General features: G+C 43.4%; 1 protein-coding gene and 1 pseudogene across 2 annotated transcripts; both read right to left on the minus strand.

Moving 5' to 3' along the window:
* Positions 1-611: 611 nt before the first annotated feature.
* Positions 612-23316, minus strand: MGST2 (microsomal glutathione S-transferase 2). Of its 2 annotated transcripts, none has more exons than XM_077139988.1 (6): positions 23194-23316; positions 22498-22583; positions 16694-16793; positions 5551-5621; positions 3178-3259; positions 612-2707 (listed from the first exon to the last, which is right to left on the minus strand). In XM_077139988.1, exons 2-6 carry the CDS (start codon positions 22562-22564, stop codon positions 2575-2577), a joined length of 453 nt encoding a protein of 150 aa, XP_076996103.1. In that variant the 5' UTR covers positions 22565-22583; positions 23194-23316; the 3' UTR covers positions 612-2574. The 2 variants fall into 2 exon arrangements, with proteins under 2 accessions (XP_076996103.1, XP_076996102.1); XM_077139987.1 differs by having other exon boundaries at positions 22498-22663; positions 23194-23311.
* On the minus strand, positions 17953-22489 carry LOC143666302 (thioredoxin domain-containing protein 17 pseudogene; annotated as a pseudogene).
* Positions 23317-26389: the final 3073 nt, after the last annotated feature.

The raw sequence follows: 26389 nt of genomic DNA on the forward strand, positions 1-26389 counted from the left end.
TACCGAGGAGAAAACAGCCTTACCCTGGACTTCACCCCTATATATGGGCTTAATAATCTACTGGATAACGTGGTAGGAAACCAGACTGATTCAGAGCAGGAGAAAGGCGGCCAACACAAGTAAACCCGGGGAGCTCTGAGAAGTCTCGTGTACTCCTTATTAATTAAAACCACCTATTTTTAATTTACACTAAAATTCATTCTTTACTGGAAGAATGGAACACCTTGCTCCTTTAAAATGACTTCTTTTATCTAATCTTATTGTTCTTCATAAAATCCCAGTGCAGTAAGTGTGTGTGGGGGGGGAGAATAAACATCTATCCAGGAAGTCACACTAGAGTTTCACAGGGCGTCCTCCCCAGGGAAAAGGAGGTACATCAGGATTAAGGAACATTCAAAACAGTAGATGAGCTGCTTCTGCCTTTGACCATTCTTTTCAAGGAGGACTGTCTCGAGTAAAAGGGTGTTTAACAAATGACTTAATATTTTTTCTTATTAAGGACTTTTTAAGCCCAAACCTACCCACCCCACCCAACAAAGAAAAGTGGGGGAAGAAAAATATCGGAGAAGTGAGAGGCCCGCTGAACTACCTATTTCTATAACCAATCCCTTTTCTTTTAGCTGCAGTTTTCTCCTCTATTCCCTTTTCTCTTCTAAGTCCTAAGGACATCTGAGACCTGCACTGGTGGACTCTGGATGAGGTGCTGCAGACACTTGCCTTGCGTCACGCGCCCAGCGGAGACGGCTGCCCAGCTGGCACATGCCCTCGCACCCCTGCCCAGGCCAGGGCAGCTGCCAGCCCAGCGCTGACGCAGCGGCTCCATCAAGACCACTGGATCCCAAAGCAAGCAGACAGCCTCGCTGTAAAAATCTTCTGGACCACTAAGAAACTGATTTAGGTTTTACCTTCTCTTCCATTTTTTGTTTTTTTGTTTTTTTTTAAATGATAGTTTTCAAACCATCAGAAAACTAAAAAGAATAGTACAATGAAATCCTATACACTCACTGAGATTTAATAATCATTGTTTTACATGTTTCTTTTTTTTGCATGGGCAGGCACTGGGAATTGAACCCGGGTCTCTGGCATGGCAATCAAGGAGAACACTGCTTGCTGAGCCACCGTGGCCCACCCTTTACATGTTTCTTCTTATGTTATATTTTGTGATACCATTTCAAAGTAAGCTAAACACATCCTACCACTTTACCCACTAAATGTCTCACAAGCAGATTCAAAGAATTATACATTCTCTTGCCTAACCACAATCTCATTATCCCATCTACCATAATTAACATTCATTCCCTAATATCTAATTTACATTCCATATTCAAACTTACACAGTGGTCTTTCATAGCTACTTTTTTTTCCAATCAGGATTTGATCAAGTCTCCTACATTGCCATTTGGTTTTTATGCCTCTGAAGAGTCTTTAATATAGAAGAATTGCTCATCCCTTTCTTCATGGCATTTACTTTTTTGAGGTGGTGAATCTGGCTTCTAAATCTGAAATATAAACTAACACAAAATATATATAACTTTCAAACAGATCAGGAAGTCACCTCTCTCTAGCCAGTACATTTGCTCCCTGTAGTAAAATCTAATAGGAATTAAATTAATCAAGTGTTGCTGGTGACAATGGAACTAGAACAAAAGAAACAAATTCTACCATTCAAATGTTTTAAGATTCAAACATTTGGTGCAACCCTCACCACAACAGGGGGGTATTCTAGGTGAACTAAGTGTGCTGAGCTGTATTTCGGTGAACGCTACCAATAATTTCTTCTTCATCTTTTTATTTTCTAGAACCTCTAAAATCACTGTTTAAGCCTCCTTTTTATTTAACCAAACTGTGTAATTTATATATTTTATATAGTTCTGATTTAGGTGCAAAATAGAAATTCTTTCAAAATCCACAAGTATGAGATTTGGAAAGTTGCTTTCTTTTCGCTTCCAAAGGGTGTGATTATGCAGTAATTATGCTTTGGAGTCAATAATTCGCACTCTCTCTTCTTTCATAGTGGTCAGTGGACACACAAGTCACCACAACTGATGAGAATGCAAAGTAAAAATATGGGGTCATAGCATTTTAGACCACATATTAGTTCTGTTTTACCTAAGAGAAAATTGAGACAGCTAAATAAGCACCTTCCAGTCACACAACTAGCAAGTGATAGAACAGGATTCACACAGTCTGGCTGGGGAGTCAGCAGTATCTCTTATTGATAAGGTGTCTTGTCCTAAGTCAAACAGCCAATGGGTGGGGGAACCTGGATTAGTATTCAGATATCCCTATTTCCGATTTCTGCACACACTTCTAAAACCAGAGTGAACACGCTTCTACTGCTGATGACAAGGTTCTCTCTCTCCTAGAGCCAATTTCTATTCTTAAACAATGCAATGGGAAATGTCTTCTTTAAAGGGTGCATTTTTCACAAAGTCATTTCAACAAAAGTAAAGACCAACTTATGTTAAATGTGATTTACATTTTAGGGTTTTAAAATTTTAACAACCTATAACCATGTAACCTTCAGGGTGGAGACAGCAGGTACCGGCACTAAGGGGAAGGGAGGATAAAAGGTTAGAAGGACCACTTCAGTTTCTTGGTAACGCTGAAGTCCAGGTATTCATCCAGAAAGCTGTTTGCAATCCCCAGGGCTCCTAGGACAACCAACAAGGCTAAAACTCCAAGACTCAACAGGAAACCAGTGGTCCTGCGGGGTGGATATGAGAGAAAGAAGTCACGATCTGGACTACAAGGATGAAGCTGAGTCCTAGCAAGGGCGGTCCTTGTTGACATTGCCCAGAACATGCATGCTTTCTGCCCTTTGATAATTCTGATTCATCATATCAATTAAAGGAAATGCCTGGCCATAGAAGTTAAATGATTTCTTAGAACATTGAAAAGATTACCAAGAGTAGCAAAGATTATTTCCCTGTCAGCTTTTTGCAATGATTTAGCCCATGGTGGTCAAGCAAGGCACATTCAATGCACATTTTTATATTTGCATTTTCCCATCTCACTCTTTATTGTGTATGGCCTGGTGAGACCTGGCCTCAGGGCAACACGGATCACTTTTGCAACCACACTCTTCGGGACTATTAACAACTCTCAGAAACAGAAACGTGTCCCGAGTCCATCCTGCTATTTCTGCCCAATGCATAATTGTTGGGTCCTCCTTACCTTTTTGGAGCAGCTTCTGAATATCCACAGAAGTACTGGTGACGGGCATACATGTACATCAAACCCAGAACAGCAGCGAAAACTTTAGGGGAAAAAAAAAGACAGAAGATATGGAATACGATGGCAGTACCTCACATTGAAAAGTGAGAACATATTCACAAAACATGCATCTGACAAATGACTTGTGTTCAGAATGTATAGAGAACTCTTACCATTCAGTAATAAAAGAAAAACTGCTCAATTTTTTTTTAAATGGGCAAAACATTTAAGTAGACACTTAGAAAGTTTCATAAATATGCCAATGAGCACATGAAAAATTTTCAACATCATTAATTGACAGTAAATGAGAACCTAAAACCACAATTAGATGACACCACTACAGACCCAGCAGAATGGCTAAAATTTTGAAAGACTGACAACACGAAGTGTTGGTGAGGAGACATGGATCAACAGGAAACTTCCTTCATTGCTGGTTGGAATGCAAAATGGTTTAGCCACTTTGTAGTTTCTCATCCAACTAGACATACACTTACCTTTTGACCTACCCATTCCATTCCTATGTATTTATCCAAGAGAAAAAATGACCATAAAGAGACGTACAAGAACATTCATGTTGCTTTATTCATAATAGCCCGAAACTGGAAACAGCCTCGAAGTCTATCAACAGGAAACTAGATAACCAAATGGTGGTTCAGTCACACAGCAAAATTCTTCCCAGGAACGGAGACAAACTGTGGATTCATGCAGCCACGGGGTAGAACTCAAAGACATTTTGCTGAGTGAAAGAAGCATTGCACAAGCGTGTATACCATACGATTCCAATAATGGGAAGTTCTAAACTGTAGAGCTATAGGCAGAACTAAACTATAATGAAAAAAATGAGAACAGTGTTTGCCTCTGGATGGGGCGGGGGGTGGGGGGGAACTGGCCTGGAGGGACAGGAGTGACCAGCTGGTGATGACTGTTTTCTATATCTTGACAGGGATGTGGTTCACACCAGTGTTTACACTTGTCAAAACTCATTAAATGGTCACTTAAGGTTTGTGCACTTCACTGCATGTAAATTTTATCTCAAAAAGAAATGTAAAATGAGGTAGGTGTTCTATCCCCCATCTAAGAAAAAAAATCAATGTTCCCCTACCTTTTCCTCAGCACCTCCCAGATGCAATTTTCCAGAGCTCTCTTGAAAACATTTTAAAGTCTATCTGTGGGACTCTGGCGTGCTAAATTAAAGTAAATTCATTATTTTATTTGGTCACAAATAAATTTTTAAAGTTTCTACTATGTAACAGAAGAAGTTCACTGCCTTTATGGAGTTTTTATTCTATCAGCCAAGGCAGCAAACAAAGGAAAAAATAAGAAGCAATGATGTGTTTAAAAGTGCTGTGAAGAAAACGAAGAGGGACAGGACAGAGAGGAATTGGAGGAGGAATTGGAGGAGGTGTCTTCAGAAAGGAACCAGGGAAGGCCTCCCTGACGGAATGTCATTCACCTGGCGGCCTGGAGGATGAGAAGGGCTTCTTCACAGCCCCCTGGGGCCGGAGGAAGTGAGCATGCCAGGAGCTTTGCAGCCCTATCTAATGAATTACTCCAATAACTCCAATGAGACCTGTTCAGGGCAGTTAAAGGTTAGGCAATTTACTTTGGAAAAGAAAGAATGAAAAGAAAATTCAGAAGAAAGGATATCCGAGTATCCTTTCCTAACAGGCTGTCAGCCTGATTCAACCCATCACGGTGAAATTCTGTGGGTCAAATGGCAGAGACTGAGTCCCATTACCAAAAGGAAACTTTTAAGAAAAAAGTATTTGGGTGGTTGGAACAAATACCCAGCAGCCCTGTTCTGTACTTGAAAGCTAACTTTTCCCTGTATTGGTTAATGTTAGGTTGAACAAATTACTTAACCTCTCCATCTCAGTTTCCTCATCTCTAAAGTAGGAATTAAAGTATCTACCTCACAGAAAGAATTTTAATCCTATAAATTCTATACATGAGATTATATATGTATAAAGCTTAAAAGAACACCTGGCACATAGTACATGCTCAATAAATATTAGCTACAACAATTAAGGTGAATGATTACTGCTGGGTTTGGCTCCTGTAGTTAAATTAGAATTAGGCTATTAGATTTAATGACAAAGCTTATGTCATTTTCATCCTTGAATGTCCAGCATACGGTTTGTTCCAAGTTAAGAAAAATAAATTCTTGAATTAAAATGGAATGAAGATGAAGTTAGCATTATCTACAGACCAGTTCTCTTTAATGCACACAGACATTGCTTCTTTTGTTTAAAATAACTTCCAGGATCAGTAGGTGCATGGCTGCAGGCCTGCATAATCATCATTTGAACAGAGTTGCCTGTATTTTTTAATTACCTTGGTTGAAATACCATCCAGCCATCCAGAATGTGATCAGGAATATAGGGTAAAACTCCACACAGTTTTGTCTGCAGGAAAAAAAGTCACGGGTTATTTTATGAGAAAACCATAGACTAGAAAATCAATTTTTCATCTAGAAGTGAAAGTCCGGTCTATTATTATAACAATCATATAAGAATTTACATCAAGAGTTGAAACGACACTTGCATTCTGAAGGAATCTTTCAAGGTAGGACTCAAACATTGTTAATTCTTACTGCAGGGTAGAGAATCACTCTTCTTACATGTAAGTTGACTCTAGCAGAAGTGAATCTTGGCTTTTTTCCAAAAGACTGGCCTTCAGTTGGTCCTGTTTCTGAGCCCTAAACATCATTCTGTATCTTATCTAAAGAACTTAGAAAATAACTCATATTGATGGATTTCTTCCCCTAAACTCCCTCCCATTCATGCCTTCCATTTGAACTTACTCAGCACATTAAATGAACAATAGTCTCTACATAATTTCTCCGAAACCTCCCAAGGTAAATGCACAAACCTATTTCATTCCCATTTTACTGAGGAAGAAACTAAGAGCCAAGGTTCTGAGCTGACTGCTGCCTCACACAGAATCAAGGGTAGACGATGTCAATCTTTGGATTCCAAAGCTCTGTCCTAACATCAAAGTCAATTGCCTCTATTCATGAAAGCCTTTGATTGAAAATTTGATACTCTTTTCAGCCAAAGGGAACAGGTCTCTGGGAACTAGAATGAATTCATCTGCACCTAGCAAAAGGGAAAGGATGACTTATATTCATCCCCCTCTCTGTGCTGTACCTCCCATGTGATCTTGGTTAGAGGCCGAGCTCTTTGCTGACAGTCTCCCAACCAGAGAGAACTGTAATGTAGTTCATAATGAGGGCTTGAGTAGATCCTGGCGGAAGAATCAGTCTGGAGGATTATAAATGACCCTACATCCTTCCTTATTATACCTTAAAGCTTGAGAACTTAAGGTTATGAGGCAATTGACCCAGAAATGGTTATGCCAGTTCTTGTAGATTTGAGTGACCTCCAGGCAAGGACACCATGAGTGATCTTTTTCTTCTTCGTAAAAGAAAGAAAGAGAGAGAGGGGAAAAATGGAAGGAAGGGAAGGAAGGAAGGGAAAGTGTGGTAGTTTAAAGCTGCTATGTACCCCAGAAAAGACCATGTTCTTCTAATCCATTCCTGTGGACGCAAAGCTATTATGGGTGGGACCTTTGATTAGGTTATTTCAATTGAGATGTGACCCACCTCATTCAGGCTGGGTCTGATCATCTTGCTGGAGTCCTTTATAAGAAGACAAAACACATACAGAAGCTAAGAGATGAAGCCCAGAGAAGTGGAGAGACAAGGACACACCTCATAAGCTTAGAGTAGAAGCCACTGGAGCCAGAAGCTGAAAGCAACGAAACCCAGGAGAGAAGGACCAGCAGATACTGGCCTTGTGGCTTCCCCAGTGGCAGAGGTGTCCCAGATGCCAGCAGCCTGTCTTCAAAGCATGATGCCTTGATTGTAAATTTGTAAGCTAATAAATCCCCGTTGCAAAAGCCAACCCATTTCTGGTATATTGTATTCTGGCAGCTTTCCCAAACCAAAACAGAAATAAAACATAATTACAAAACCTAATTCTTCCCTCATTCTCCATAATTGCACAGGAAATTGTAGATGGGTCAGCTCAACTTTATTAGTTCAGGCCTCAATTGCATGAGAAAAAGCTTCCCAATCTTAATTCAATCACTTCTTAAAGCTGGGTAAGAAAACGGTATAATTAACAAACTCAGGGCTCATCATAGCTGCTACAGAGTCTGGAGGCACAAGTCGAAATCTTTAATCCCTCCAGCAAAGACGATAGCGCGGTAATCTACGCAGCCCCGCCGAGGGCCATACGAGCATCGGCAGGCCCCTGGAAAGAGGAGATGGCAAACGGGAACACAAAAATCCTTTCCTCTTCAGTTTCTCATTGTTGTCTTTAAGGTCTCAAAGTCCACTGTTTGACTCAGAGGAAGGTTTTGTCTAGAACCGAACACTGATGCCCTCACAAACCATAGGCTCAGCTTTCTACTTCTCAGAAAAGTTACCAAGAGTTTTCTTTCTGCTGTCTCCCACTTGGGGCATTGTGCTGCCTCTGATGGTTGCCTTTTTACTAACTTAAGTTTGTAAGTTACCATACTAGGTTAAGGGAAAAGATAATTTTAAACATTGCATGTGCAGAATAATTACAGTTATGTAAGAAATAAACAGCTTCCCAGCATTTCCTTTTCTTTGGCAAAATTCATAGAACTATTTTCCACAAAGTAAAAGGGTAATAACAGAGGGATGCTCTGCTCTTTCCACACCCGTCGGGGTTTTGTATGATCCTTTTTCAAAACAAACTGCAATTTTCCCATCTTTTATTCAATCTTGTAACATACTTTTATTCCAAATTTAAGTGCTTTTTTTCTTTAAACTTTTTATTTTGAAATGATGTGAAACTTACAGGACAGTTGTAAAAATAATACAAAACCCATGCAGAGAACTCAAAAAATAAATAAATAATAAAAAATTTAAAAATCCTACTGCCCTGAAAGTGAATCCTACCTCTTTTAACATTTTGCTACCTTTGTTGTATCATTCCATCTATTCCTTTTATCTGTTTGTTTTCTGAGTATTTAAGAGTAGGTTGTATACATCATGTTCCTTGAGCTCATAATACTTCAAAGTACATTTCCTAAAACAAGGATATTCACTTATGTAACTATCTTAAGTACAGTTATCAAGGTCAAGAAATTTAACATCGATATAAAGCATACTATTTTCCTATTTTTTCATACGTCCCAATAATACCCTTTTGAGCCTTTTCTCTTCCATTATTAGATCCCGTCCAGATTCACGTACTGCACTAAACTGCCATTTTCTCTTTGGTTGCTCTTTTTCTTTTATTATTGCAGAAACATGGATACAACACAAACTTCCCCATCTTAAACGACTCCCAAGCAGCCCGTTCGGTGAGACTAACCGCCTTCCAATGTTTCGCTGAAGGACTCATTTTTCCCCAATAAACTTTTATTCAAAATTAACTGTGATGAGATTTTTTTTCAAAGCATCTCCAAAAGCAGCTCATTTTATTCTTCATAAATGTCTGACTGTTGAGAGGTTCTTCTTTTTGGTCGGGCCTCCGGTGGACAGAGAGGTACCTTGGTACGAGAGAGTCCCAGCCCAGCCCCAGCCTCTCTGCAGGAGCCGGGGCCTGCGGCACGGGCCGCGCTGGGTGACAGGCCACCTCCGCTGACACGCACGTGTGCTTTTGTGGCTCTGCCCTGCAAAAAGAAGGAGGCCTTTGGGGCGCCGCTGCAGCGCCCTCTGCGCCACGGGGCGCCCCTCCCCAGGGGCTGGGTGGCTTCCACGATCCCCCAGGGCCGCTCCGGGAGCGCGGCCGAGGCGGACGAGGGGCGTGACTCTCATCAGGCCCCGCCGGTGTGGGAGCCTCACGAGGTCTCCCACGGAGACAGTCCGTCGCCTGTTAGCTTGTGAGCCGGACCCGGGCTCAGAGCGCCGGGCGGACATCCTGGCACAGGCCTGGGAAGGAGGTTGCCGGGGTTAATCTTCTAATACAGATACGTAACTATCTAAATGGCTGCTTGTGGAGCGCTCCGGGGGTGAGAAAGACCTGGGGGGTTGCGGGCGGGGCGCGGGGGACTGACGGGCAGGCGAGGGGCGGGGCTTACAGCTCATTCCAGGGTCCCGGGCCCCGCCCCCGGCCCCCTGCGGAATCGCTGGCTTCACCCTTTCCCCCAGCCTGTTTGGGCAGAGGAGGCTGCCATCGCTGAGCGTCGTTCTCAGCCGACCCCTGCGGGATACCCCACTTCGAAAGTCCACTGACTGCTTCCAGCTGCCGGCCTCGGCGGCCACACTTGTACAAAATGCAGAGATAAATGCTCACTGGCTTTCTCTCCCTTTTTCTTTGTGTACTTACTACAAAAGTCAGTGACCCACACTACTGGGACTCTAGTGTTGCAGAATATTTGAAAAATCACTATTTTTGTGAATTTTCCATTTTTCCATCGTTTTTAGAAACGCATATGGTCACCAATTTTAATTCTCTAAATTTCAGGATTAGAATTCAAAACAACTATAAAAACCTAGTGACATGGGAAAAAACAGATGAATGAGGAAGGAGAGTCAGAAGAGGCTAACATTTCTCAAGAGTACCCAGATGCAGGCTGGTTGGGTTTACCTGTACTTTATGGAAGGTTAACTTTGGAACAGAAGCTAAATAATTGAGCATTAAGCAGATAGGGGTGCATTAACAAGAACTAAGAGGCAATTCTTCTATTCTACCCAGCATTGATGAAACCATTGTTGGAATCCTACAAATACCTCCAGGTTCCAGATTTAGAAACAATATGAAAAATTTTAGTCTGAAGAGAACAACCAAAATGTTTAAGTGGTTGAAAGAAAAGTTAAAGAACTAGAAATACTTGGCTTCCAAATATAGAAAATGAAAGACAATAGCGTCCTCAGCATACAAAATTCTTCTCTTCCAAAGAGATTAAAAAATATATTTATTTCCTCTGGCTTTATCTATTTATTACTTATATTCTATTTATTCAGATTTATAAAACCCTTTCATCTAAAAGGATCAAGGTACTCAAATTAGACAAGAAAGAATTTTCTATGTTTAGCAATAACATAAAGGAATGGCCCTTGGTGAAATTATAGTTATTTCCACAATTAAAAAAAAAAAGTATTCTTGAAAATATTCTGCAACTCTCTAGAGATCGCCACCTATAAGAGTCTCCATTTAGCTCCATCCCTGGAGAAGAAGCCCCTGGCTGGGCCCACATCAGGTAGCTGGGCTGCATAGGAATCATCTCCGCGTGGCACTTGAATTCCCAACCTTCAGACAGCGAGCAGCAACTTTGGTAGTGTTCCAGCAAGGGAAGTGCTTCACTTGGGCAGCCTGAGGGAACTTCAGGTGATGGCTGATGAGACTTCAAGCTAGGCAGACCTAGCCATGACATCAAGCTTCTTGACTATGCTTAGGGCAAAATCAGCCAGAGGGAAAGGGTTGGAGAACAAGGCACATTTCTATTATGGCCAGGGCCATAAACCTCTTCAATGGAGCGTGAAGCGACTACAAAGCTTTGGCGGGTGAAGCAGGAGAGCCAAAAAAAAAGGTGCATACCTTCTCCAGGGATTTGCAGAACTCGGGGAGCCCAACTGAAGAGAAGAGCGGGTACCCCAGCAGGCCTGGGAAAAAACTGGGTATTCCAGTGCATTCTGGTCTAACGACCTCAGGTGAAGTCTAAATGGCTTCACTTGCAGCAAATCTAATCTGATTTGTCCAGATGTAACCTAAATCTTGGAGGCTAAGGCAAGAATTGGGCTAGCACTGTGGAATATCCAAGAAAAATTCAGAAAAGGGAGTAGGATCACCTCCATTCGCCCTTCAGAGAGAGCCCAGGGCAACTACCATCTGCCCTTAAAGGTATTTTATGGCGCTATTCCTCACCCCCAACCCCAACCACGGGTTATTATTTTTTAACCTCCCTCCATTCTTCCATAACTAATCAAATAAAACACTTATAACAAGGAAAATGGATTTGTATGCTAACTTTATAAGCAGCAGCTTAAAATAAATATTTGGAAATGATACCCGGCTTTTGCCCTAGAACAAGAGGAGCCCAGGGACTGAAGGGGGAGGAATGAGCAATAACCAGAAAGAAAATCAAATCTGTGGAAGTTTCTAGAATGGAGAACACAGAAGCAGGAAGAGGACCCCGGGATTTAACCTGCTGGAAACAACACCCACTAAGAGGAAGACAAAATGGGAAGATGTGGCATTTCCTCCTGCACTGATTTTTATAAAGAGTCCGGTAAATCCCAAACTTAAAACATTGACATATCACCATCAACATTTACTCTCCATACCACTTGCTATTTTTCAAAAAAAAAATCAACTATTTTTTTTACTTAAACAATTAAGGAAAAATGAAATTTTATATCACTACAAAGGAGAAAGAGTATCAACTTTCTAAATAAAGGATAAGTATGAAATGAAATTCCATGAAAACAAACAAGGTAATAAATTCTGGCTAGGTACTATTAATCGCCGAAAGCTCTGAGCAAAATACTCTGTGAAATGGGAGGAGATTAGCATTGGGGGTTGCTGAGGGGATATTAGGGGGACTTCCTGCTAAACACAGCAAAACAAAACCAGTTTATTTCTTCTCCCTCCTGAAACCTCACTAAAATAATAAATGTCAATAAAAGAATAAAAAATAGATATAAAGTCATCCAGAACAAAGAGAAAGGGAGCAGTCACACCAGTGGAAGAGAGAAGTCAGCTAGTTGCTGATGGAAACACACATGGAGGAGGAGGCGCTGAGCTGGGAGACTGCAGGGCGCTAAAACCTCCATGTCTACGGGAGGGAGCACCCATGACAAGGAGAAAGTCTTTATCCCAAAAATCCCAAGAGGCTGAGAAACTGGAGGGACCTTGGAGGCCAAAGACTGAAAAGAAGAGAATTAGTTGAAAGATTGTATAAAGAAGTCCAAGACCTCTCCCCTTCACCCCCACCCTGCAATCCCCTGCTCCCACTTCAGCAGAAGGTGGGAGGTTTATTGTCTGAAGAAATTGAGCCAGTGGGCCCCGGGAGGACTCCAGGAACAGTGGAGGGTGGGGGTAAAATTCTGTCCTAAAAACAGCAAGAATTTACATACTGCACAGTGGCAAATCCCCCTGCTTCTCCCCACGTGGCTCCCAGATCACTAGAAGTCAAGCTATTATCCATCCCCACCCTTCACCCTCCCCAGGTTTCAAGAGTTCTCCCTGGAGAAGCTAAATGGTCCCAGAGAGATGACCCATGATATGATATTTGGGGATCCCTCAGAAGACAGGCTGCCTCCTGACCAGTCACCCCTTAGTGAAGCTGACCACTTTCAAAGGTCCACTCCACATGTAGAGTTTCCAATTCCCTTCCTAGTGACTCTTAAATTTGCACAGACAGCAAATCAAGAAACACCTGACATTGAGTAAAGCCTCTAAGGTCTCCTTCACTTGGTCTCTTTGCTGGACCCTTGTCATCATCTGGACTTCCAAACCTTGAAGAGTTCCAGGTTCAGTCCTTGGTCTTCTCTTTTTTTATCACACTTCCTCCCTTAAAGGGTTCACCCAGCCTCATAGCTTTAAATCACCTTCAGGTGCCAGTGACTCCGGAATTTTTATTTCCAGCTAGAATCTATCCCTAAAATGCAGATTTTTCTATCTGGCTGCCTACTCTATATCTCTACTTAGATGTTAATAGCATAGCCCTAGCTTATCATGCAGTAATAAACAATCTGAGGATCATTTGGACAGCCTGGATGCATGCAGCCCAGGATGGGAATGAGGGCTTGTGCTTTTATATGGCTTAGTGTCATGCACAGATACAGCTCAGAGTATGTTGAGCAGATAATTAAAAATTATTGGTAAAGTCCCTTGAGGGATGGGAGAAAAAATGTGGAACTGTTGAACTTTACCACTGGGGAAAACCTTGATACTGTCTCGGATACTGGAGGCTCCCAGATCAACAGGCCAAACCCTTAATCCTGCGGCTGCTCTTGTGAGGCTTATGTATGTAGCAGAGAAGCTCAGCCTACCTATAGGCATGCCTAAGAGTTACTTCCGGAGGACGGCTTTTGTTGCTCAGATGAGGCCTCTCCCTCTCTAAGCCCAATTCTGCAAGTAAGGTCACTGCCATCTGCCCTGTGTGTGACATGGCATTAAGGAGTAAAAGTCTCACTGGCAACATGGGAGATGACTCCCAGGGACAAGTCTGGCCCTGGCACCATGGGATCAACAATGGCTTCCTGACCAAAAGTGGGAAAAGAAGTGTAACAAATAAGGTATCAGTGGCTGAGCGAGTTCGGGTGGAGTTGAGAGGCTATTCTTGAGGCTACTCTTATACAGGCTTCAGGCAGATACTGCTGTTTGTCATGGTTTGCCAAACCCCAACCAAGACCATTCCTGCCAACCCTGAAGAATACCTGTGGCTCTATCTGAGATTCTGCAAAGGCTCCATGCACTATGATTACTTTCCAGAAACCTGCAACCTCCAGATGGGTTCCTAGGCCAGATGGGTCCTGAGGCCAAGAAGGGCCAGCCTCTCCAGAACATCAACTGTTTCCACCCCCTACCTCAGATTATCGACAGTCCTTTCCAGCATGAGAAAGTTAGAATGGGCCTAAGGATCAGGGGATCGGGGGAGAAGGTGGAGTTGTAGCAGAGAAGATAGGATTTGGCAGATACACATGACTGCTGAATCACTGTGTTGATATTTCTTTTAGTCTCTGATGTGTTGGAGCAGCTGGAAGGAAGAACCTGGAGCTGTGGAACTGTGACCCATACCAAATTCTGAAACCTGTTCTATAGCTGATTGTTGTGGTGTGCTTTGAAATTTATTGTGTGTTTGTATATATTATTTTTCACAATTAAAAAAAGAAATTAATCTGGGTATCTTAGATCACAATGTTTAAAGCTTCTGCTTGGATATAGCGTAAGTCACATCTCAGACACAATACGTCAAAACTGAAGCTCCTGATCTTTCCCCCCGAAATCTGCTCCTCCTGTACCCTTTTCCATCTGAGATCATCGCAATCCCGTCCCTTTGGCTCAGGCCAAATTCTGAAAGTCGGCCTTGACTAGTCTCACACTTCCCATTGATTATATCAGGACATCCCATTGGCCCTACATTCAAAATACATCTAAAAGCTGAGCATTTCTCATCTCCATGGCTTCTCCCTGGCTCAAGCCCCTGTGCTCACTCACCTGGACTTCCTTAGTTGCCTCCCCAATTGTCAGCTTCTCCCCATGCCTGCATATGGGTTATTCTCACCAAAGCAGACAGAGCATTCTTTTAAAATATAAGATCATGTAACTCCTCTGCTCCAAACCATATCATGACTTTCCATTTCTCACACACACACACACACACACACACACACACCAAAGCCCTCAGTGGTCTTCACGGCCCCACATGAGCTGACTCTCCATCACCCCCCTGACTGTGACCGCTGCCACTATCCGCCCGGCTCACTCCTCTCCAGCCACCAGCACCGGCCTCGGACCTGGCTCTTTTCCCAGCCCAGGAGCTGTCTCTCCAGAAGTTCCCGTGGCCAGTCCCCTCTCCTGTTCAAGACTTTGCTCAATGCCACCTTCTCAGCGAGGCTGTCCCTGCCCTGACCTATTTAAGTTGCAAAGTCCACCACCAAACCTCTTTATGGTGCGCTACTCATTTTTTTTTTAATTTAGCACTTATCACCTGGTAACATATTATTTTCTTATCAAATTATCTACTTATTGCTTACTTTGTTTTCTTCTCTAGCTGTCAGGTAAACTCCAAGAGAAGAGGGATCTTTGCCTGATTTGCCCACTGATACCTCTCAAGCTATGTATCCAGCTCAAATAGTGTCCAGTTCATAGGATATACTCAATAAATACTTAATGTATGAATAATAAATAAAAAACAAAAGAAAAAATCGCTATACACAAATAAGAAGGGACTTGAAAAAAATGGAGAAGCTATTCTTTTTCAAGTTTAAGAAAGAAAACACTATCATTAAAATCCTCAGATATAAGAGAATAAACGTCATCCGTGAAACAAAAATGGGATGATTTAACAATAACAACAGTAACACAATCAGAGATTTAAAATATGTTCTTCGAAATTAAAATCATGATATCTAAAGGAGTTTAGAACATAAATTTGAGAAAATCTTCTAGAAAGAACAAAAATCCAAAAAAAAAAAAGGAAAAATTGAAAATAAAACCAGAGCTTCCTTACATTCAAAGAGAAAGGGAATGAAAATGACTTTCTCACCATGTTGTTCAATGTTACATAAAATCATGTCTACACAGCTCTTAAAACTCTCTCTGTACTAACAGCGCTTTTCATCCCACATTTCAGGCCTAGAAACAGGCAGAGAAACCCTCCCTGAGGCTGGTGGAGGAATAAAAGACCATTGTTCCCAGCTCAAGGACTAGACACATCAAAACCAGTTCAAGACACAATTTTAAAAGCATGAATAGTCCAATAATTACTAAAGAAATCAAATCCCATAGTTAAACATTTTTCCACAAAGAAACATGGGGTCCAGATCATATTACATGCAAATTGTATACAATTTTGAAGGAAAACACTCTTCCAACTACATTCAAATTTTACAAGGAAACAGACGAGAAGGATGATTACTCCAGCTCCTTCTGTGAGCCTAGTGTAATATTGATACTCAAATTAGACTAGGTCGATATAAGAAAAGAAAGTCATAAGCCAACCTCACTCATGACCATACATGAAATACTAACAAAACAATAACAAAAGAACCCAGCAATGTATAACTGTAATACATAATGATGTTTTTGTTTTGTTTATACACAATTTTTTTTTAAAACACTTAAGGGGTGACATATAAATAAAGGAAGCCCTGGCGACTTGCGGAGGGCAAATTCATAGTGTTTTTGGTGGAACATTCAGTGTAGATCCGAAAAGCAAGGAGCATGTGGGGATCTAAAATGCAGCAAAAACATGCAAAAGGGAAAGATTTCTTCTCACAAATTTCTGATTTTAAGAACTGATTCTTGGAGAAATGGGCAGCGGGTAATACTGACCCACTTCTGTTTTGAGGTGGAAAGGAGGAAATAAAGATATAAAAGTTGGAAAATTGGTAACATAACTTATCCAAGTTGAGGACATTGTAGTCTCAGGGCCCCGAAAGTGGCTTTTCGATGGAGCTGTCATCTGGAATGTGCCTGAGAGCTGTGCAGGTGAACATACTTTGCTGGAGTTTTGGTATGGTTGGGTAAAGACTCTGTGTATTTGTTACCTCAATCTTCAAATGCTCACAGGACACATTCTAATCATGGAGAGTGGTTTGTTAGAATTAGGTATTGCAAATGAACCTGGGATCTCCCCGACAGGCAGGAATTGCCTGTACGTGGCAGGCCAAGATCCCTGAAGAGTGGGAGACACTTTCCAGGTGGAGCAGGCTGACCAGAGAGGTTTTGTAAAATCATCCTGTCCTTAGGTGCAAACCTGGAAACTCCATTCAGAAATACCCCTCCCCCAAATCTTAATATCTTAATATATTATTCTCCTGTGAACTTACTGTGCGCGAAATATTCTCTCGAACTCTAGTGACCCAGTGACTGCTGGGGGTGTGACTTTGTATTTAGATCTTGCCTTTCCAACCAGCCCAGCAAAATAACCTGTAAGTAAAAAAGAATCATTCTGTTAAAGATGTGGGACGTCATTAGTTGTTAGGGGAATGTAACTGTAAACTACAGTGTGATACCACCACACGCCTATTAGAACGCAATTAAAAAGACAGGCCACACCAAGTGGGAGGAAAGATAAAATGGTTCTTTCTTCTCCTGCATTAGCTCTAAGGAAGGTGACTTGGCATACCAACCTCTGATGCCCTGGATCACTTTCATCTTATGATTATTTCTGTGGACCTCTCTCATGCTCAGGTCTACGTCTCTTCCCTGACCAGTTTCTGAACCTTCAGTAGTTCTCACCTCCTACCCTCATCTCCCTCTTTTAGCCCCATAACTTCTGGGTCAATTCTTTTCCTTGAGATTATTTCTTCCAGTTTCAGGTCTCCACCACTACCTCCTATCTCACTTATTTTAGTACCCCAATACCCACTTCCTACTTAATAATGTTTCAAAAAAGCTTCCTTTTAAAACTCTGCAGTGAGTCCGTAGCTTTGGTCTTTTGCTGTGTTATACTGATAGAGGTGATGTGTACCCTCCTGAAATGAGGTATTACCTCCCCTGAAACCAAGAAGACAGTAAATATTGACCCTGGTTTAGTGAGGGTTCTCACAGCAGGCTGCCTCTCTCCCCTAATCCTCCTCTGCTACAAACAAGCTGTGGTTTAGGATTTAAAAACTATAGATGAACACCTGAAAGTATATAAATGCTTAGGATTGGAGCCTTTTGGATTCAAATCACAGTCACATCTTCTGAAGTCTGGGAGAAAAGAAAGAGGATAGGAAAAGTGTGGGATGGGGGGCTGAGACTGTTTTCAACCCTGGACTAAATCATTTCAGGGCAGCCTAAGCCTGAAGAGAGCACAGTTCTTGGGCCTAGTTGGAGTCAGAAAAGGGTATTTATCTATTTAGGAGGTGTATTAGTTTGTTAATGCTGCCAGAAATAGAATGGCTTTTAAAAAGGGAATTTATTAAGTTGCAAGATTACAATTCTAAGGCCATAGAAATGTCCAAACTAAGGCATCCAGGAAAAGATACTGTGCTGGTTTGAAAGTATTATGTACCCCAGAGAAGCCATGTTTTAATTCTGATCCAATCTTGAGGGAGCAACCATTTCTTTTAATCCTGATCCAATACTGTATATAGATTAGATAATCTCCATGTAGATGCGACTCACCCAATTGTGGGTGTGACCTTTGATTAGGTGGAGATATGGCACCACTCATTCCAAGTGGGTCTTGATTAGTTTACTGGAATCCTTTAAAAGAGGAAATATTTTGGAGAGAAACTTTAGAGCCTACAGAAATGAGAGAAGCAACAGAGCCAACAGAGAGAGAGAGAGAGAGAGAGAGCTGACAGAAATGTCAGAGCAGAGCTGACACAGATGTTGACACTTGGAGAAAAGAGACATGGATGTTTGGAGATGCTTGGGGCCCAGCAGATGTCACCATGAGAGGTTAAGGAAGCCAGAACCTGGAAAGAGCCAAGGGAAGCCAAGCAATGAAAACCAGCCCCAGAGAAGCAAAGTGAGGAATCTCCACATGGACAGAGACTGAATGCAATGGAGCCCAGGAGCAAGGGACCAGCAGATGCCAGCATGTGACTTCCCAGCTGACAGAGGGGTTCCTGACCCATAGGCCTTTCTTTTTTTTTTTTTGAGGGTTCATGAGCATTTTAATAGCACACTTGTTTAGACATATGCTTTTTCTTTGAAGACCATCATTATTTATTGCTAATGAATTCAAAGCAATTTTGCGGTTTTCTTTATACTATAGCAAGATCAGGAAATCAAGGTACAATTGCCGTCATCAAATCTTAATCTTCAGAGAACAGCATCTCCACAAGCCTGGGTTGAAGACACTCAGATTCTACCAGTTTTTGTGGAGTCCCATATTTTAGTAGAGTAGGCGCTACAGTTACTTTCAGATTTTTTCTGAAGTCATTATTTGGATCTTTCCAGTAAGGTCTTTCTCCTACTTGGCAGTAGATGAACACACATCCTTCACTGACGTGTTTCAGCCCCTCTCGTACAACTGGTTCAGCCTGTACACAGTCCAGGCACCAGATTTCCCTCCAGCGTCCTTAGAACCAGTAAAGTAGGCAAAAATAGTTTTGCCATTGTTTTGCTTCAAGGCCTGGTTGAACTCTTCGAAGCCGGACACGCGCATCTCCTCGTTAGTGGACCATCTTGGAATTTTGCTGTGGATTGCGATAGGAGACCTTGGGTTCGGCTGCTGTGGTGCTGGGTTCCACATAGGGCGGGCCATCTGCCTTTCTTGAGTGAAGGTAACCTCTTGTTGGTCCTTAATTTGGACATTTCCATAGGCTTAGAACTATAAACTTGTAACTTATTAAACTCTCCTTTTTAAAAGTTGTTCCAGCTCTGTTTTATCACATTCTGACAGCTTGCAAACTAACACAAATAACTTAATTCCAAAGAACGGGCCCATAACATTCGGGGTTTCTCTCTCAGCTGGGAAGGCACATGCCAACGTCTGCTAGCTTTCTCTCCTCCTTTCATAAGACTTCCCCGTGGGCATTTTCCTTCTGCATCTCCATAGGTCTCTGGTTGCATGGACTCTGTTGACTCTGGAGCTTTTTCCAAAATGATTCCCTCTTAAAGGGCTCCAGTAAGCAACCCCACCTTGAATGGGTGGAGACTCATCTCTGTGGAAACCATCTAATCAAAAGTTACCACCCACAATTGGGTGGTCTACATCTCCATGGAAACCATCAAAAAGCTCCCACACAGCAACACTGAATGAAGAAAAAGGACGTGATTTTTCTGGGGAACACAACAGTTTCAAACTGGCACACGAGGGAAGTGGGATTTGGCAATTCTGGACACTGCAGTTACCATGGCTTCTAACAGGCTGCTCAGCCTTGGAGAAAACATTTGGTAAGGTTTCTCATTTCTAACTCTAAAATGGGAACAATACAAGATGTGTGCTCATAGATTTACAAATTAGCAATGGCCCAAGAGCCTAGAGCGTCAAGGTAAGGTTGTGAATAAGTAAAGGCTTTGTGAGTACTTGCTTTCTCCAGGCTATTACTTGCACCTGGTAGTCACCCATCTGTGAGGAATAAGCTTCAGTAAACAGAATATTCCTACGAGTAGAGGAGTTGGAATTCCTCCTCTATTCCCCTAAGAAGGACTCAGTTCGGCTGAGACTCCAGAGGTGGAAGCCCTTTTCTGTTCTCTCAGACCAGGGCCCTCAGAGAGACCATGTCTCATGTTAGGATGCTTGGTGAGTGAGGAAAGTCTACTCCACCTCTTTCTCTGGAAAGTTCCAATTGTATTTCCCTTCTAATGAGTTGGTTGGAAACTACTTGAGAATCCTCCCCTTAGGCTTTGCCTGTCTTTCCTCTCTCCCTAACATTCTCACATGTCTGCTGGCGAGAGGAAATCGAGACCCCACAATGCCCACACCCCAGCCACAGCTGGCCTTATTGGCCCAGTGGCTGCCTCTCCATGCAGCAGAAGCTTCTCCTCTACGGGGAAGAGAGCAGAGGCTGAGAGCTAACACTTGAGCAGCTTCCGGGGCCAGGAGTACGGGAGGCACTTCATACCCAGTGTCCTGTTTAACTCTCTATTATGAGGACTGTGAAAGGTAGAGGGTCTGGCCGGGGCCCCCACCTGGAGAGTGGCTGGACCAGACAGATACAGGTCTATCTGGCTTCAGAACCTGAACTGCTTCTCCCATGATGCACTGCATCCCATCACCACAAACACCTGTTGAATTTGAATCATGCCCCCCACAAAAGGCATGTTCAGGTTTCAACCCACTTGTTAATGGGAACTTTGAAGGTGTAATAAGTTAAGGTGGGCCCACAATGAGTGAGGGTGGGCTTTTTTTTTTTAGGTACATGGTCAGGGAGTTGATCCCGGTCGGCATTCTACCTCTGAACCACGCATTCACCTGAGAGTGGACTTTAACCCAACACGGCTGAAGTCCTTGTAAGCAAAGGAAATTGGACACAGAAGGAGAAGTCACAGGGAATTGCAGATGCCGGAAGTCAATGGGGCCCAGAAGACAAAGAAGATGCCGGAAGTCAACGGAGTCGAGAAGACAAAGAAGACACCGCCATATGCAGTGCCACATGAAAAGCCAAGGAACCCCAAGTTTTCTGGCCAGTCAGAAGATGCCAACCTCAGGAGGAAGCAAGCCTTCTAGCCTCTGCAACTGCCAGCCAATAAATGCCTGTTGTTAAAACAACCCATTGTTTGGTATTTATTTCCACAGCTAGGAAACTAAATAACACCAGAGCAATTTTACAAAAATAGCATACCCTGGTTCTTTTTTTGAGAGGAGGTAGTGCATGGTCAGGAAACTGAACCAGTCTCCTACATGGAGGGCGAGCTTTCCACCACTGAACCACCCGTGCACACTCACACACCCATACCCTGGTTTTTAACACCAGTGAAACAGTTGTCTTTTGACTCATCCTCTCTCTCTCTCGTCTCCCTTTTTCCAACCCATTATTGAACATCCCCTGTCCACTATGGTCCATCATTCTCCCAAACTCCTCCCCTCTCTTCTGACCCCCATGCACCCACATCCTCCAGCCCCCTGACCTTCCAGCCTCCGGTTCACACAATTCCCTGCAGGCCCCAGCAGACAGAAGCCTCGCGGTGAGGATGTCAGGGCCCCTGCCCACCGGGGGCACTGGGGGCACTGCCCCCTGCTCTCTGCAGTCCCAGGATGAGGACCCGCGGCTTTCGGCCTTGGTAGAGCCCACGTGTGAGGCTAACGGGCCGGGTGGTTCCTTCAGACCTGAGCCCTTCCTCAGTAGGTGATAAACCTCCTGCTCCGCTCCAGGAAAGATGGTGACTCAAATCCTAACATGTGGGTCATAAGGTATAGTATTTTTACAGATACATTACACAGACTGGCTGGGCAAGACATTTTGTGCATGACAAGGCCTGGCCTGTCTGCCTTTCACTTTCACTTCGGGACCTAAATGCCTCCAGTCACCTGTATGACCCGAGCCAGGGCCCCATCTCCTGGTCCCCGCATTGCACAAACAAGGGGGCAGGCACGCTGCTAGGAAGCTCCCCAACTTGTGCCCAGGCCCCTCTCCCCCACGCAGAATGTTACGTCGGTTTCGTAAGTAGGATAATAAGACGTGAGCAAATGTGACTCCCATGGAGGAAAATCCCTCCATTTACCCAGGCCATCAGGATCCTGAATATTCCTAGGGGGGAGGTGTTTTAAAATACAGAATTAATTATTTAATCTGAAGCTCATCTTTCCCTGGGAGTTATTTTTTTAATCGAATAATTATACCTGCCATATGCAGATGAGTTAAGGAGACACATTCATTTAAAGCTCACAATGGTTTAGAAGCAGGAGCACACATGGAAAACACACTGAGAAGGAATGTTCATACCCCACTCGCCCCAGTTGACTGAAGCAAGGATGATGACAAATTGCTGGGCACTCAGGACCCACAACGGCCCAGCTGGCAGAACTAATCCTCGGGCTGTTCCAAATCTCTGCCTGTCCCGGGAAGGAGGCAGGAGGGCTGACAGCCCCGGGAGACTGGCCCTGAGAACCCAGGAGCCAGGACAAGGAGGAAACCTCAAACTGGAGAACTGTGCACACAACCCCTGCCCTCAGGGCCTCTCGCCTTCTCTCTCTCTTTTTGCTCTCTCTCCCCCCATCCCACCTCCCCCCACTGCCCATGACTCTTACCTTGCTGACAGGCAGAGAGGACAGAGACAGCAGCCAGCAGGATGGAATTCCCGGCCATCTTTTCCATGGAAGTTCTGCTTCCTGAACTGTTTGCAGAAAGGAAGGGGAAGCTAAGAGAGACCTTTTCAACTTTGCAGCGCTTTCTTTCCCTATATGGTAAACAGAGCTGAGGAGAAGGAAAAACAAAGTGATTCAAGCAGTTGATCGACCTTTGCCCAGGAACAAGTATCAAGAAGGTGGGTAGCTCCGGGGCTGCCAATCACAGGTCTTCAGCCTGCTAGGTCTTGCTTCCTGAACTTGCTTTAAAAAAATCTCCCCCACTACCAGCAGGGCTGTGGCTCACCCGTGGCCCCGCCCTCCAGCGGCAGCCCCTGGACACAGCTGCGCCATCTTCTCAGCTGATTTGCAAACTGTGCTGGTTTGAAAGGATTATGGACCCTAAAAAAGCCATGTTGTCAACCTTGTCCATCTTGTGGAGGCAGCAGTTTCTTTTCATCCCTGTTCAGTACTGTAGGTTGGAAACTTGATTAGGTTATCTCCACAGAGAGGTGACACATCCAATTGTGGCTATTAATTAGAGGGAGATGGGACTCCATCCAGTCCAGGTGAGTCTTGATTAGTTTGCTGGAATCCTTGAAAAGAGATTTTTCTCTCTCTCCCCCCATCCCACCTCCCCCCACTGCCCATGACTCTTACCTTGCTGACAGGCAGAGAGGACAGAGACAGCAGCCAGCAGGATGGAATTCCCGGCCATCTTTTCCATGGAAGTTCTGCTTCCTGAACTGTATGCAGAAAGGGAGGGGAAGCTAAGAGAGGCCTTTTCAACTTTGCAGCACTTTCTTTCTCTATAAGGTAAACAGAGCTGAGTTTCCAACTACAGTAGTTTCCAACCTGCAGTACTGAATAGGGATGAAAAGGAACCGCTGCTTCCACAAGATGAACGAGGATAACAACATGGCTTTTCTAGGGTCCATGATCCTTTCAAACCAGCACAGTTTGCAGATCAGCTGAGAAGATGGCGCATTTTGGAGAGAGAGAGCCACAGAGCCACTGAGAATCACAGAGCCCGCACAGCCAGAGGCCTTTGGAGATGAAGAAGGAAAATGCCCCCAGGGGAGCTTCATGAAACAAGAAGCCTGGAGAGAAAGCTAGCAGACGCTGCCATGTTCGCTTGTGTTTTTCCAGTTGAGAGAGAGAAACCCTGAACTGCATTGGCCTTTCTTGAGTGAAGGTAACCTCTTGTTGGTGCCTTAATTTGGACATTTTTATAAACTTGCTTTAATTGGGACATTTCCAAGGTTTAGAACTGTAAACTAGCAACTTAATAAATTCCTCTTTTTAAATTCTGTTCTGATATATTACATTCCAGCTGCTAGCAAACTAGAACACAAACCATCTCCCCTCTCCCTCCACCACACTCTCCTTTTGTTGTCACACGTTTGTGCACACGCACACACACACACTCACACACGGCCATGCCAAGACCTTTCTCGCCTCATTGTGGGAAAGGTGAGAAGGAAGCACAGGTTGACTGATCTCTGTGTTTAGCCCGCTGAGATTTAAATGCTAATTTATGCTGATTGTAACTTCATTCATCCAATAAACAGCAAGCCCAGGACTTGAACCCAGGCCCAGCTGATTCCAATACCATGCCCTATCCCCCCAACATGCTGTCCCCCACCTCGCTGTCACCTTGACTTGCTCATGTTGAAGTCAAATATACCATGATGATACTCCTAAAAACAGAAACCAAGGCACACGTCCTGAGAAAAAAGAGGCGCCTTGGAGGAAAGAAGTGAGCTGATATTTTAAGTTGGACTCACAGCAGGAAACACGGTGTATGTGGTCACCTCACTGTACAGAAGCTCTCCACAGACAGAACAATTCCCTACCACTGAGACAGCGCCCGCTCCTCCCAGGGCCCACAACACCTTCTTTTGCAGAATGTATTCATCACGGCTCCCTTCCCTCTGGCAGCACAATCCTTTCACAGTGTAAAGACATGGCTTCCCATAAACAAACTTAGGGTTCTTCCGTGCCTCCTGTTGCCTCTTCCCCCTCTCACCCCCAGACTCACTAAGAGGGCACCCTCAGTCCACTCAGAGGACCAGTGGGCCTCGCCTCATGGCAACATTTAATAATGACACAAGCTTGGGCAAGACTCGGAGCGGCTGTGAGCCTCACTTAATAACTTAGTCACAAGAGCTGAAGGGAAGTCTAAATGAATAGGTCTGTTATAAGCTAAATCAGCTAATGTGTATAACGTGCAATGTATCCAGAAAAGTACATATAACGATACCTAACGTTAAAATGACTTTTTTCTTTCTTTGTATGCTGTATAGTGGGGTCACATTTCATCCTTTTTCCATGTGAGTATCCCATTTGTTGTGCAGCACCATTTGTTGAAGTTTCCTTTGGTTGAGTTTTTTGTTTCCTTGTTTGCTTGTTTGTTTTTTGGGGGAAGTGTACGGGCTGGGAATTGAACCCAGGTCTCCTGCATGGCAGGTAAGAGTTCTACCACTGAACTACTCTCTCACCCCCAAAAAGATATTTTTAAAAGGTAAAAAGACTCTCAAAAAATACAATATGAAAATGCAGCAAAAATTTTATTGAACTCATTAATTAATGAGAGAACCAATAAGAGGTTTATATCCACGTCAAAGGAGAATTCAAAGACCCACACAGACCCAGGGAATCAGGAAGGCTGAAGTCAATTACAAATAGTCGCAAACCAGCCGGTAGTGCCTGTTTGTCCCTCCCCTTTCCCTCTGCTCTCATTTCTTCTTCAAATCATCGAAGTCTACGGTTACGTAGGAAGAAAGCTCCTAGAAGAGCAGGACAGCAGCCCAAGTGTTCTAGTGAGCTTTGCTCCATCGGTTTTGGCCTTCAGGACATGGAAGAGATGCTTAACCACAAAGCAGCTGCCCTGCACCCTCACCACCCATGGCCTAAAACAGCCTTCAAAAAGGACAGTCACGCAGTGACGTGGATATAAACCTCTTATTGGTTCTCTCATTAATTAATGAGTTCAATAAAATTTTTGCTGCATTTTCATATTGTATTTTTTGAGAGTCTTTTTACCTTTTAAAAATATCTTTTTGGGGGTGAGAGAGTAGTTCAGTGGTAGAACTCTTACCTGCCATGCAGGAGACCTGGGTTCAATTCCCAGCCCGTACACTTCCCCCAAAAAACAAACAAGCAAACAAGGAAACAAAAAACTCAACCAAAGGAAACTTCACGCAGTAGAAGAGTCTGGCCTGGGCCTTTTGGGCAGGCAGAGGGTCTCCCTTTGGCGTTAGAGAACGAGAAACAGCAGGAGGAGGAGATGAGCCGTGAGCAGGAACATGTGGCCCCCAACGGCTGATGGGCACAACCTTTGAGTGTTTGTGACTCCTGTTTGGAGAAACTCATGAGCACATCAATACTACTGAACTAGTTCCAATACAGCAAAAAACTCTAAAATTACCTTCTTTGACTCCCAAGTGAATTGCCTTCTTCCTGCTTTCCTGACAAATCCTGGAATTCCCAGTTGATTTCTCCCAGCCAATTCTAGTCAGTTGTCAAATCCAGGTTCTAAAAGAATAGATGGTTGATATAAAGGGGCGGGGGGGGGAACGTGCCTTTGGTGCTTTGAAATCCCATGCATGCATGTGTAATCTTCTTTAGTCTTTAGTAGATTTGATTGACCAAACAGGTAGTTTCTGCCTCTAGGAAGGTATAAAACAGTGGAAGCTTTGTATAATGAAATGTTTATCAACTTCTACGGTGATAAAACATCCATGATCCCATCATTGAAATACTGCACTAGCCTTAACAAAAATTAGAGTTTCACCGTACATTCACCTGGATTTGTCAAAGGTACAAAAAAGCATTTTCCTTAAATGTATTACAC

Source organism: Tamandua tetradactyla, chromosome 22, assembly GCF_023851605.1.
Source record: "Tamandua tetradactyla isolate mTamTet1 chromosome 22, mTamTet1.pri, whole genome shotgun sequence".
Taxonomy (NCBI): domain Eukaryota; kingdom Metazoa; phylum Chordata; class Mammalia; order Pilosa; family Myrmecophagidae; genus Tamandua; species Tamandua tetradactyla.